This window comes from Dendrobates tinctorius, unplaced genomic scaffold (genome assembly GCF_039654945.1).
Source record: "Dendrobates tinctorius isolate UK_male_01 unplaced genomic scaffold, ASM3965494v1 ptg000034l, whole genome shotgun sequence".
NCBI classification, from domain to species: domain Eukaryota; kingdom Metazoa; phylum Chordata; class Amphibia; order Anura; family Dendrobatidae; genus Dendrobates; species Dendrobates tinctorius.
This window is the reverse complement of record NW_027361702.1, coordinates 20,925,861-20,939,395: the sequence shown is the minus strand read 5'-3', so window position 1 is coordinate 20,939,395 and position 13,535 is coordinate 20,925,861. Positions and strand designations below refer to the sequence as shown.

At 38.7% G+C, this 13,535-nt stretch overlaps 1 protein-coding gene across 3 annotated transcripts in view; it reads right to left on the bottom strand.

Annotated features, from left to right (window-relative positions):
- Positions 1-2,019: 2,019 nt before the first annotated feature.
- Positions 2,020-13,535, bottom strand: part of TNC (tenascin C) — a 154,171-nt gene continuing 142,655 nt past the window's right edge. For all 3 annotated transcript variants that reach the window (XM_073573136.1, XM_073573137.1, XM_073573138.1), the window contains 3 exons: positions 10,641-10,802; positions 9,648-9,811; positions 2,020-7,096 (listed from right to left, as the gene is read on the bottom strand). In XM_073573136.1, coding sequence (XP_073429237.1) covers positions 6,986-7,096; positions 9,648-9,811; positions 10,641-10,802 — 437 coding nt within the window. In that variant the 3' untranslated portion in view covers positions 2,020-6,985. The remainder of the gene's footprint in view (positions 7,097-9,647; positions 9,812-10,640; positions 10,803-13,535) is intronic.

Sequence of the window (13,535 nt, the reverse complement as noted above, 5' to 3'; positions counted from 1 at the left end):
CCAGTACAGCTGAGATATCAGGTTTCACAAAGCATATATAGTCAGAAAGGTACTGGGGAAGGGGGGTGGAGGGGTGAGGGATTTCCAGACTATCTGGTAAGAAAGAAGAAATGAAACTAAAAGACCTCTGACTGCCATATCAGTTGTAAATGATTTAGGGTTATGTATAAAAACTAGTGAATCAAACAAAAATTTCCATGTAAAAAAAACATCGAAAATAGATAGTGTATTCTGCCAATGTCCCAAAAATGGGACGGCAATTTCACTTGAATATAACTCTGGCCTTGGTAAATCTACATCATTGCCATTGCATTATATACCTTCCTTCAAGTATAAACAATAGTTCTAATAACTTTGTGATCACAGAACTGTGATTTTAAATAATAATTTCAGCTTATGATCCTAATTTTGAAAAAACCTAGAAAATAGGTGCTTTGAAAGCTCTCTGGGTGGAAGAATGTTAAATTAAAAATGACAATGACATGATTTCCTGTTTTGAAAACATTCATTTTACAAACACAACACAAAAAATTGGACCTAATTATAAAATCTTAGTTGCTAGAAGCAAAACATTAGGTGTCCCAAAAAAAGGACATTGGTAGATAAATGAGAAAATGCATTTATCTGCTGCATGTATGCAAACTTAAACCCAATGTCATGGGTATGTCAGAGACTGTCGCTCTGCATCTGGCTGCAGAAGGTCTCTACATTTGGTATTACAGATGCCTTCTCAATCCTTCTGACTCTTGGACCCAGTGGCAACCTCCATCTGACTTTCGTTGACACACCTGGCCTGGGTGTTTAAAAATCCCCAGTCTGCTGCAGAGAGTCTCCAGCGATAGTCACATTTTTCCCTTGTAAAAGCTTGGAGCTATAGCAGTCAGCTATCACCCTCTCTGGAGCTGTATGAGGACATTTGGTGTTACTTTACTGAATCTGCTCAAACTAAGTTCATTCTCCTTGTCTGTTCACCATTTTGTCTTTAGTTTACAGTGGGGACTGACCAGTGGCCATCCCACCCCCTCCCTATCCAGTGCTTAGCTCTAGGGAGATACAGGGCTTAGGTTTGCTGCTAGGTGATTAGTGAGGAACCAATTTAGGGACGGTAGGGCAGGTAGGGTGTTATTAGATCTGCCTAGGGATCTCCACTCACCCTTTCCCTAGTGTCTGGGCTTCCTTCCCCTCATCCCTTTATGTTTCACTTAGCCTTTCCCACACTGTGCCTGACACCCAAGCTCAATCTTTTTGTATAATGGGTGTGTGTGGAATCTGTGAAAAAAATGGATGCCACATGTACTATACTGCAAACATTGACACATAAAAGGGGTCTTACAGTGGCATATGAAACTTTGGGCACCCCTGGTCAAAATTACTGTTATTGTGAACAGTTAAGCAAGTTGAAGATGAAATGGTCTCTAAAAGGCCTAACATTAAAGGTGACACATTTCCTTTGTATTTTAGGAAAAAAAATATACATAATTTTTTTTACATTTTAAAAATTACAAAATGAAAATGGGCAGAAGTTTGGTCTCCCTTGGAAATTTGTGTGCTCAGATAACTTTGACCTAGGTTTCAAACTTTAATTAGCCTGTTAGGATTATCATCGTTAGGAAAGGTCAAGTGATGCAAATTTCCCTGCTTTATACAAACCCAACCTCCTCTTACCTTGTGCAAAAAATAGCAGCCATGGGTTCTTCTAAGCCGCTGTTCGTGGTTGTCCTGATGAAGAAGTTGTATGCTTTGAAATGTGTTGATGAATAAACCACTTACTACTGGATTGGCATCTTCCATGGCAGCGCAGAACAACCCATCTGCTCCTTCTCTTTAAGCATCTGCCTAGACCTCTGAAAATGGTGGAGGCCCACAAAACAAGAGAAGGCTATAAGAGGATAGCAAAGTGCTTTTGAGGCTTGGTAGCAGCCACTGTAGCACATGTAATGTTAGTTAGCCCCCTTTCTACACCTCTATTCGATCCCATGCTATATTGCATTTGACTTGAAATAAAGGACAAACTACAAATTTAATGTACAATCTTTTTTTTATTTTTTTATTTTCTTAATTAAAGATTACGGTACATAATGCAGAGAGATACTTGGTTCCCTCCCAAAGATTTTACCTAATAATTGGCACCATCTGGATGGCACATGGCCGCTCAAATCAACATTTTGTAACAGTGAAGGAGTTTGCACATCATCATTGCTCAAAGGCAGACAGGCTTCCATGGCCTGAAAAGAGTTAAACATTGTATATTTGACGTTGTGTCGACATGTACACCAATATATTATTCAACCAATTTGTATAAAATTACTCAGATATATATAAAAAAACATAGCATGCTGTCACGCAATCCTGCTGCGGAGAGAAACTATAGAATCCTTTGTATTTGTAGGTTCTTGTGCTTGACAGAATTATTTCCCTTGTAACATCTATATATACAGTACAAAAACATCAGCTCAGTTAACAGTCATTGAATTTTTTTTATAGAATATTTTTTATATAATAAAATGTTTTTGACGCCCATTTATTTTTGGCTATTTTGGATATGCTGCAGAATGAAATGGCCTTTTTAATCTGGAAAGTGACAATGGTCTATAATAGAGTTGGTGGAAATTGATTCGTAAGACCCGGTCCTTCTGCCACAGATTTACAGGATCCATGAGAACTCTCTCTGATCTGTTGGCATCTGCTGCTCTTCTTTTGATTATCTGGCCTGAGATGACTTCACATGTGCATTGCACCACAATGACGGCATCTTCACAGGACAGCTAATCAAGAGTAGAGACGTAGATGCCATCAGGCAGGAGGCAGTTCTCGATGATCCTGTCAACTGGCCACAGATTACTGATCTGGCTGATAGACCTGGTCTTGTGAATTGAATCTCACCAACATTAGTTTATAATGAACTGGAAAGGACTGGTAGAAAACTTTGAAACTACTTTAGATGGTCAGAGAATGGACTAGCCATGACCAATGGAGGACTCGCCCATAGAAGTTCAAAAATTATGGGTGGGCATCATCGATACAGCAAAGATAGGACAAGATATCTACCCAAGTCAAGCCTAAGTTAAGTTGATCTTGCCTAGCTATATTGGGTCACAGTCATATGTGCTATTGCATTGGAATGTGACCATTGTACAGGCAATTGTAAGCAAACATCTTATTGTTAATCGCGAGCCTTCAATATTCTTATAGAAGGTTTGTGTTGTATTCGCGGTTGTGAGGTAGCAGTTGTCTCTCCAACGGATGGTGTTGACGAGATTTCTACCCATATCTGTACACTTGATAAAGATGCCAGCCTGGTGTTGAAACATGTTGTGGAATAAAATCCGCTCAGTCATTATATCTCTGGATCAAGGATCTTTATTTTGGTAGCCTAGCTTACACCCGTGAATTTTCACACTTTTTGTCAAGCATTCTGGTTGAATTCATCCCCCAGCCACCAATACTAAGCTTTTACAGGAGTTTTGACTACAAAGCTTGCTCAGGTAAGTATAATGCCTGGATATATTTTATCTTCACATAAAGGTATCATCCTATGGTCTGGTGCACTCTTTTTATCGGATCAAGGAGAACTCTTGGACAAAAGTGGCACTGTTTCTGGAAAAAACAGATATTTTCTCTAATCTCAGGCATCCTATTAAAAAGATACATTGGGTTGAAGAAAAAAAAATTCTTGTCCTTTGTTTTCGAAAAATGTCCAATATGATGGCAGACGAAAGTCAAGCAGTTTTCCAGAGTTTATATTTAACTTCTCAAATAATGACTTTAAACTTGGAAAAAAAATAGTTGTGCTAGTTAAATTATACACAATATTGATATTGACAATGCATTTACTTTGTTTCTTTTATTTCAATGTTAAACTTGTCTGTTTTGTACTGTATGTACAGGCCATGGCAGATGACAACGTATCTCTGCCAATGAAGCAGAAATGACATGAAATCACATTTTAATACATTCTTCATTATTTTAACATTAGGCAGTGACACAAAAAAGTTATGTTTTTCTATGCAAGCACCTAGATTAGATACATTTGAGGAACACTAAAGGGAAAAAATACAATTTGCATTATATCTCTTCTTTTGTGCCATCAAATGTTGTCCTTGTTTTACTAATTTTCTATTACAATTTGCATTTATTACATTTTTTTGTATGGAGATCTGAAATATTAAGGGTATGTTCGAATGGAGATTTTTGCATTATTTTTTCTTGCAGGAAATCAACAAATTGAAAGCCTTTTTTTAGGGTTTTTTAATTTTTTTTTACTTTTTTTAGATGTGGGGATTTTTTTCAGTTCTTTTTCATTTTAGGCTTGGTTCAGATGGCCATATTTTACAGATTGTAGAAACTGTACTGAGCAGCACTCTTGGCCCAAGCTTACAGGCTCAAATGAATATAGGCTGAGGCTGTAAGTCTATAGACAAGCAGTGAATCCAAGCATTGAGGTCAACTTATGGACCACAAGATATGGCTATTTAAATCTAGCCTTAGTGGTCAATTTTGCACATTTTCCATGTGCCAAGAATAAATGTAATTGTTTTTTCCCAACTGCAAAGAAAAAGGAAGTATAATGTGCAAGTACACAATAGGAATATTGTCTCTATGGACTGACTGGGCACCATCATATTTGGAAAGGATTGGAAAGTGATGAATATTGGGTTTGGATTCCATGCAAAAATCCTTAATCTAAAAACTATGTGTGAACTTACCCTTAAGGATCTTTAACTTCATTGTAGGCTCTCAGATATGAGCTATTTTATGGTTCAAGCTTTAATTTAAGCATAATTAGCATAAAAAGTTGAGAAATTTACTGATGTGCAGTAAGCTCTGCACATCCACAGTTGCATTTTCATTTTAGCACTTAGGTCACTAGTACAATAAATGGCACTTGCTACTTGGTAGGTCGGAGGACCTGCTACCTTACCGATAGTAGGGAAATGTATCTACAAACTTTTGCAAAGTTGATATATAAAGTGTATCCACAAAAGTGAAGTTTAAAGAATAACCAAACTTTTAATTATTTTTTAAAGAATTTTCTCCAACTTGGAAAGTCATAAAACTTTGCAGTCACTTTATTATTATTATATTTATCTTTTTTTCTGTAAAAATGCAAGTAAGTGGCTTCCAAACCCCTACCTTCCTCCAGTCTATTTTCTCCCCATTTCAGCTGCAGTTATATCAGAACATACTTGGAGTACAGCTGATGGCAGTGATGGGTCTGCTCAGAACATGTGTCTCATTAACTCTGGGGACAATCTGCTGCAAGAGATTGCTCTGATAAGCACAACACTCAGAGTAGGAGAAAGGAATTGACCCGTCACTGCGATCAGCTATATTCCAAATGTGGACTCTGCTACATCAATGCAGCTGGATGCAGGAAAATAGATTGGGGAAAAGCAGGCTATTGAAGGCCGCCTAAAGTAATTTTCACTGCCATCAGCTGTACTCCAAATGAGGACACTGTTGTAGCAATGCAGCTGAACACAGGCAAACAGACTGGAGAATAGCAATGGATTGAAGGCCACTTAAAGTGATTTGCAAAATTACAGATTTTTCCATGCTGCATGAAATTATTACAAAACTAGAGTTCTAGTCATCTTTCTCTCTGGAGAGACAATTTGCATATTTCCCAGAGGAACTTAAACATTTCCTCATCTCGGCATGTTTGACATGTCACTCTCTGCAAGGAGAAATGTTGCTCCTTGGATCCCGGTCAGAAGCCTCTCATCCAGCCAAATCACATCTCGCACTGATGAGGGGCAGTAACCTGAAACACAGTGTCTGCAAATTGAGATTTTTGCTTTTATCCAAAGTCATGTGACAATTCTCGTTAAAGGGTCGAAATTGACTTTTAGGATCGTTACTTCAAATAGGTGGCACTAGAGTTCTAGTCCTCTTCTTCTCTGAAGAGACAATTTCCAAAAAAAATGCAAGTTTAGTTACTTTTTAAAGGTGGTGTAGAGCCCATTTCTTTTGCCTGATCTAGTGACATTGATGCATTGATGCCTATGTCCGAGCAAGTATCATAAGCACATTCACAGGCAAAACACTTACTTTCCTTATCAATTGCCCAGCCATCTGCATCTTAATATATATATTACATTTATAAATAGTAGCATCAGGACAACTTCTTAATACTCGAATCTACTACTTTGTCCACTTTTCTAAAAGTTTATGGTAAAAGGGGGGTTGTTCTCCAGTTCAAAATGGCTGCCAAACCTCTTAAACATGCTCGTAAATAGGTTGCACAGGATTACAAATTCATGGTTCCTTTCTTTTAGAAACAGTGCCACGTCTTTCAATGGTTTGTGTCTTTTGTTGCAAATGAATGAGGCTGATTGCAATATCACTCACAACCTGTAATAAGCTGTGGCACTGTTTCTGAAAAAAAAGAATAAAAAAACTTTCACCTTTTTCTAATCCTGCTCAATCTCTTTAAAATGCCATACTAACCATCATCATCAGGGGGCCTAGTTCAAATTAATTACCAAAAGTTTCTGTATGGACTTTATTACTTTTTTCAGATGACAGTTTTCTTCCAAAAATGATGTCAAATTTTTTTTTTGCCTTGATACATTTTATAACGTCATGTATTATTTTAATATAAAAGCCGCCAAACCCACCAAATAAAACAATTCACTTATGACAAAATATTAAACAATAGCTTTTTGTTCCATGTATCACAATTTCTAAATCTACCGCTGTACACTTCATTTTTTTTCATTGTTCCTGTCAATGTTCGATCCCTCTTTTCCCTTTTCCTATCATTAGAGGGGGATGCTTAGTTGCATCACAAAGTCTTTGGTGTTGTTTTGGGCCACAAAACACCTTGAAGCAATGACATACTTAAGACACTGCGGTTTTTCTGTAAGACACTTCTTTTTTGGGGGTTGTATGGTAGAGGGCGTAGACTGGTTGGTGTCATTCGCTATTGGAGTCAGTCTTCCCACTTTTTCTTCTATGGACTTTTATGGTAACATATTAGTCTTTATGATCTCTTTCTTCTTCCTTCAAGATTTCTGAAACTGACAGGTCTTATCTTCATTTCCGCATACTCAAGAGAGTGTTCGTGACCCTTCCAGTGGAACCAGTTGACTCCCTACAAAAATATAAAGGACATGAGATAGCAAATAATACTATCAAACCATATGGAGAATTTTGCTATAGAAAAGTTCAACATGGTGACACACAACGCAACACTGGAATATTGGTGATCAAGCTGTCCCACGCATTAGCACAGATTATTAGAGACAGATTGATGGACCCAACAAAAATGTCAAGTTATCTATAGGTACATGTTCCTTATTATCCATGGTAAAAGGCAAAAATGTAATAATGCCCAAATTGGTCAAAAATTTTGATTAGAAGTTTGCAATCTGAATGCTTGTCACAGATTAAATAAAAACCCTTATACTCACCTCACATGCTGGTGCCATTCCAGCGATGTCCGCACTTGCATTCCCAGGGCTCTTGTGCAGTCTTTGTGACACGAGCGCTGCACCCTATCAACACTGGCGTCACCGTATCCGCCTTTGGACGTATTGAGCAGCAACAGGAAGTCAGGGTTGCTGCTGCTGCCTTCTGGCTTCCTCTGTTTGAAATGTCCAAAGGCGTGGACACTGGTACCAATGCTGATTGAGCACAGAACTTATGTATCAAAACAACTGCATGTGAGCTCTGGGGACATGACTGCCGACACCAATGCAACTGTGCCGACGATTGTGAGTATAAGTGCTTTAATTTATCTGTGCAAAACATTAAGATGGAGAGGGGTTGTCCTAGTAGTGGACAACCCAAACTCTGTGTGGACCAAAAACATTTGTTTTTTTGGAAAACACATTGGTGGCTTAAGTAAGATTAGTAGGGATCAGCTCTTTGTGACCCAACAGATAAGCAGAAAGAAAAGCCCCATCAAAGTTTATGGAGGCACAGTGAGGAATCTGTGCCTCATACAGAAGCATAACCCCATTAAAGGTTCCTGGTGTCAGCCCCCCACCAGTTACACCGATTACATACAAAGACTTGGCCTTTAATATACAGTCCTTAAAACTCTAAATTCTTGTCGAATTTATAAGGGTTACCAAATTCCTCAATTATTAAGAATAGGAGTTTATGTGGTTCACTCTTTAAGTTCATAAATACCTCTCGTATCTAGAGATAAGAGAATATATTCGAGTGGAATTGAATTCTACCCGAATGTTCCAAAAATCTAAGTTTGCCAAAACGCAGAGTTTTTGTAATTCCCTCCTGCGCAGCTTCAGCAACATGGTAAGAAACCATCAAAATTCCTCTGGCCCCTTGACTTCTCACCACTACTGGTCCTCAAAGTATGTTTGTATCACCGACACTCATGCAAAAAAAATATGTGCACGTGGTAATGTCATGATGGCGTGACCTTCCGCGCACTTGTGCAGAACTGTCCAGGACCCCATTAGAGCCAGAATTTCGGCCTACCGTGAAGAAGCCTGGGAGATTTCAGAGTGAGTAGCGATAGGAAGATGTGAAGAGCAGAGCACCGGTCGGGTGATCGTGAAGATCAGAAATGGAGAGGTGAGTGGAAGCGGAGTATAATTTTTAATCCTTTACATCTTATGTTTATTATGTTCTGGACTTTCTAGAGACCCCAAAATATACTTTGTACTTTGAGACATTAAATTCACTGAGAATAATTTATCTGTGTATCGAATTTCCTGGAAAAATTTGCGTGAAGATGCCATTACATTTTTGCCTAATATCCAGTTGGGTCCTGATTTGCATGTTTTGGCACAGAGATGCCATGTGTTGGGAGCAGGGAATTTACTGCTGAATGTAAAGGGATTCTTAAAGAGATCGGAGATGTCTTACAGGGAATATGTCCGCAGATTATTATTATGCAATCTGAAGACAGCATGAGGTAGCAATTCAGACACAGCTTTCATGGGTGTGTAACTTATCAGGCTGTGTGCTATTGTATTCATACAATTAATGTTTTATCACCAGATTATCACTGCCCAAACTGTAGCTCACGTGAGTAATGGTCCAACCATGACTCAAGCACTGATTAGCTTTCTGAGCCCTGCTACATCTAAAAACTCAGATTGTATCACAACTGCTGCACTCAGTGAACTAAAGCCCCGTTACACACTGCGATATCGCTAGCAATATCTCTGTAAAGTCACCGATTTTGTGACGCAGCAGCAATATTGCTAGCGATATCGCTACATGTGATACTTATCTCCGACCGCTCCCCCGCTGGGTATCGCTGATCGCACGAGAAGGTCCTGGACCATTTCTCGTTGCCAGCTTCCTGCGGCACTTCCTGCTGTGATGACGAGCGACGCGTGGAGCCGGGCGGGAGGACGTCAGGATCGCCGCGTCTGACAGGTAAGTAGCGACCCCCGACCCCTGCAATGTCGCTGGTGAGATCTGCCTGTGTGGCAGCTCACTAGCGACCACTTAGCGATGCACCAGCGATCCATATCGTTGTCGGGATCGCTGGTGCATCGCTATGTGTAACGGTACCCTAAGTGATACATCACTGGAATCAGGATCGCTTTTTCTACATTATTCTGCTCTCAGATGAGGTAGCAAACACCTGATGACAGATTCCATTTTAGGAACTATAATAATAATAATGGTGGAAAATCAAATATTGAAAACTTTGTGCTTACCTGGCTGTGGCTTTTGTCACCATATCTACCCATAAGGTTGACTCTGTGACAATTCTTGTACCAGAAAGCTCCTTTATAAGACAGAGCACAGTTGGTAATGGCAGAATCATTGTCCTTGTCATATGTGGAAAATGGACGTCCATTGTGATAAGTCATTGAATCTCCTATAAGGCAGAATATCACAGTGTGTTAATAGCACTGATAGTCTATGTGCAATATACCATAACTGTTTACATACATGAGTATACCAAGTATATGTTCGGTCAACTTAACCTCATTTGATAGATTTTGTGTTAAAGTAAATGGCAATCTACAAATCATCATTCTAAAAATCAAGATTTTTTTTGTGTCTCCGCTCCTGCTCTCCTGTCTGTCAATCTACATGCATAATAGAGATATATAGACTTTCAGTTGATAGTTGAGCCATTAGACAATGGTGCATGCTGGGAAGTGAGTGAAAGTTCTAGTACCTATAGTGCTGGAAGAATGCAGATGAAAAGGCACCGCCCACTAAACAGCATTGATGATAGAATCTTTGAAGACTTGAGAATCGAGACTGATCCTGTCTATATTAGACTGGTTCGAAAGCAGTTTTACCTTTAATTCTAGGATAAGGGCAGCAAGACTATGCTTTTCTACAGGTTCTGTGTGAGAAGGCAGGTACTCTTTTAATTGTACAATCATTGATCATTTTTTGAAACATGACAGCTTAATCAATTTGCTACTCCCTTCGCGTCCACATTTAACAATATCATCCTAATGGTAATTAAGGAGGTAATTAAATATCTAATTACAGTAGGCAAAGTATTAGCGTGTAGAAGCTGAGCCTAAATAATGAATAAATATGATTAATAGCCTACCTAACTAAAACATGTCCATCAGTACGGCCATTATATGCCGCAGCGTAATATGTGTGCTGCGATAATGACTGAATAAAATGTTATATAAACGTTAGAAAACAAAGTATTTCTGTTCCATTCGATAACCACCTACCTGCTGTCCCGGAGTAACCATCAACCTTGAGTCTGTATCGGCTCCTGGAGTCACCAACTTCAAACTTGTCGTAAACAGCAAAAGCCGTTTCACCCAAATCTCTAAGATCCACACGCAACTCATATTGCCCCTTAGATGTAATTTTGTGCAAGTTTTCCAGGCCTATAACCAACACATTTTTACATTAGTACCATGACGCAACACTTGTACTCTAAAGACACAATGAAGAAACACGTCCACCATTTCAAGGGGTTGTCTGGGACTACAGCTTTAGTGCTTTTTATCTCCCCACTTTTTTGCACATTTGTCTTGTCTTGTATTGCATCGTAAGTCCAATAAAATAATTGTGGCTTACTTGCAATACCTAGGACAGCCAGAGAGGCGCTGTTTATAGGGAAAAAAAGGAAAAAACTTTTCCTAATCCTGGAAAACAATTTTAATTTTAATTCTTTTGCATACTCCGACAGCTTTCCTAGCTGATTCCATAAGAAAACTAAATTTAGGCTTTTTTTTACACTGATCAATACTGTTATCAACCCACTTATTGCTAGAGATGAGTGAATCAGTTTGCCGGACCCTGATCCAAGGGCGACATCTTTGTCGCTTGGCCACCCAGAAGGAGCCACAAACCCACCAAACACGAAGAGAACATACAGACTCCTTGCAAAAATGCCATAATTGTAACTCTTTCGATTTGTTGGCTCGGTTTGACATCACTGTTGTAGCGTGACGACTTCATGACATAACATAGAAGAGGAGGAGCTATGGATTTTGGCAAGTAGGAGGTGACTCTCTGTTGGACCCAGGTCCTACAAACTGATTCTTTCATTTCTACTTATTCCTGTCATTTGCTTGAATGGTGTTGATCACCTGACAAATGAGCAGACAAACTTGTTCGCTGGGCGATCATATCTTCCATGTGCCCTGATTGCATTTTTTATCTTCCTATATAAAACGTAGATTTCATACTGACAATATGAAATCTGTACATGGACTGAATGGTCATTATTGTTATTATTCCATGGCCTTCAGCTCGATCTTGAGCCATGGTGACTTGATAGATGAACCCTCTGTAGGAAGATCGATCTTTTGCAAGCCTAGATAGGTTCACAAGGGTCTTCTCCACCATTATCTTGATTGTATCAAGCCATCGGGTTGCTGGTCTTCCTCTTCACCATGTTACTTCTATTCTCCTGACCATAATGTTCTTCAAAGATTTCTATATTCGTATGATTTGTCCAAAGTAGGCATGTGTTAGCTTGGTGATCCTTGCTTCCAGTGGCATGTCTGGCCTGCTTTGTTCCAAAACTGAAGTGCTTGTTCTTCTTGCCATCCATGGTATTGGTAATATCCTTCTCCAGCACCACATTTCCAATGCGTTGATTCTTCTTCTGCCTTGTTTCTTTATCATCCTGGTTTCGTACTTGTATGTTACAACAAGAAAGACCAGACTAAGTACCAGCCGTATCTTATCTCCAGTGAAAGGCTTCTCGATTTGAAGACCTTGTCCAGAGACTTCATTGTTGATTTGCAGATAGCTTTCTCCGATTGACTTTCGGGGTCATCGCTGAATGATCATATTATGGCTTATTCGATTCGTCCCTATATAGTTTTCATCACCAATGTAAAAAAAAAGCCCATCTTTTTAACAAGCGCCTATTGACTTGCCACATTGTCAATCATTATGGACATGTTTTACAGTATGGAAATTTGTTGGGATGAGAGTTTTCATCACTTGGAACCATACGAGGACAAAGAAATCTGACACAAATATCTCAAAATCGTACTTGTTTTTTTGTTTTTCCCCCTGTTAAACAGTTACTTGTTTAGAAAATTATTCACATGAGCTTTGCTAATGATTTCTAAACTGTGTGTAAGTGCATGTAATTCTTGTTTTTAGTTGGTAAATTAGCTTTTATTTAGCTTTTTTTTAAAATAATTTGAACAGAATGAATCAATTTAACTGGATAATCTGGTATTATTACTGTTCTCTACGATAATGGCAGTGGAATAATGACTTGAGGGGGTTTCGTCACAAAACAACATTTCCGTTGCTGAAGTTAATTGCTTGTCTGATACTGTTCAACAAAATAACAGATTTCAAACTAGAAAAAAAATCCATACTAAACTAATCTGTTATTTTTGTGCTCGGTAACTATTATATAAAGCCAGAACCCCATGGTTCAAATGTAAGTCTTTGTATTGTAGGTCCCAAATTACTCTCTTGCGCAGATTTGAGTAGGTACAAATGAGGACAAGTAGCTTTTGTAACATGTTTTTAAATATGTGTTATGTGTTTCAAAATGGAAAGATTTTGAAATCGTGAAATAGGGAATTTAGAAGTTGTAGCTATGAAAATTCTTTTGCAACAGCCACCGATGTAATATGTAGATTGGCAGAGTGGGATTTGCTAATAGTTTAGATACAAATAAAATGAAAACCGTCCCGACTGGGTTCACCTTGACGTAGTGGGATGACTTTTACACTTTTTTTCACCTTGACGTAGTGGGATGACTTTTACACTTTTTTTCACCTTGACGTAGTGGGATGACTTTTACACTTTTGTCACCTTGACGCGGTGGGATGGCTTTTACACTTTTTTAAATCAAAATCAGTGTTAACTAAATACTTTTAATTATATGCTCTATTGCTTTTTACTTACTTATAGCAGGGTATTTGCTCCTTTTCATTCCATCTTAGGCTCTGTCAGTTTGATGGTTAGTGTGAACATGCTCCAATATTGTATGTATACCAACTTATGCTCCAGTTCATTTCTTTTGGTTTTGATTTAGGTTTTTGCACACAAGGTTGTGGCCTCCCTATCTTTGAGCTGGGCATTACATTTATATAGCTTCCCATTGCTGTGTCCACAATTGGGCCTCAGTTCTGCTCAGC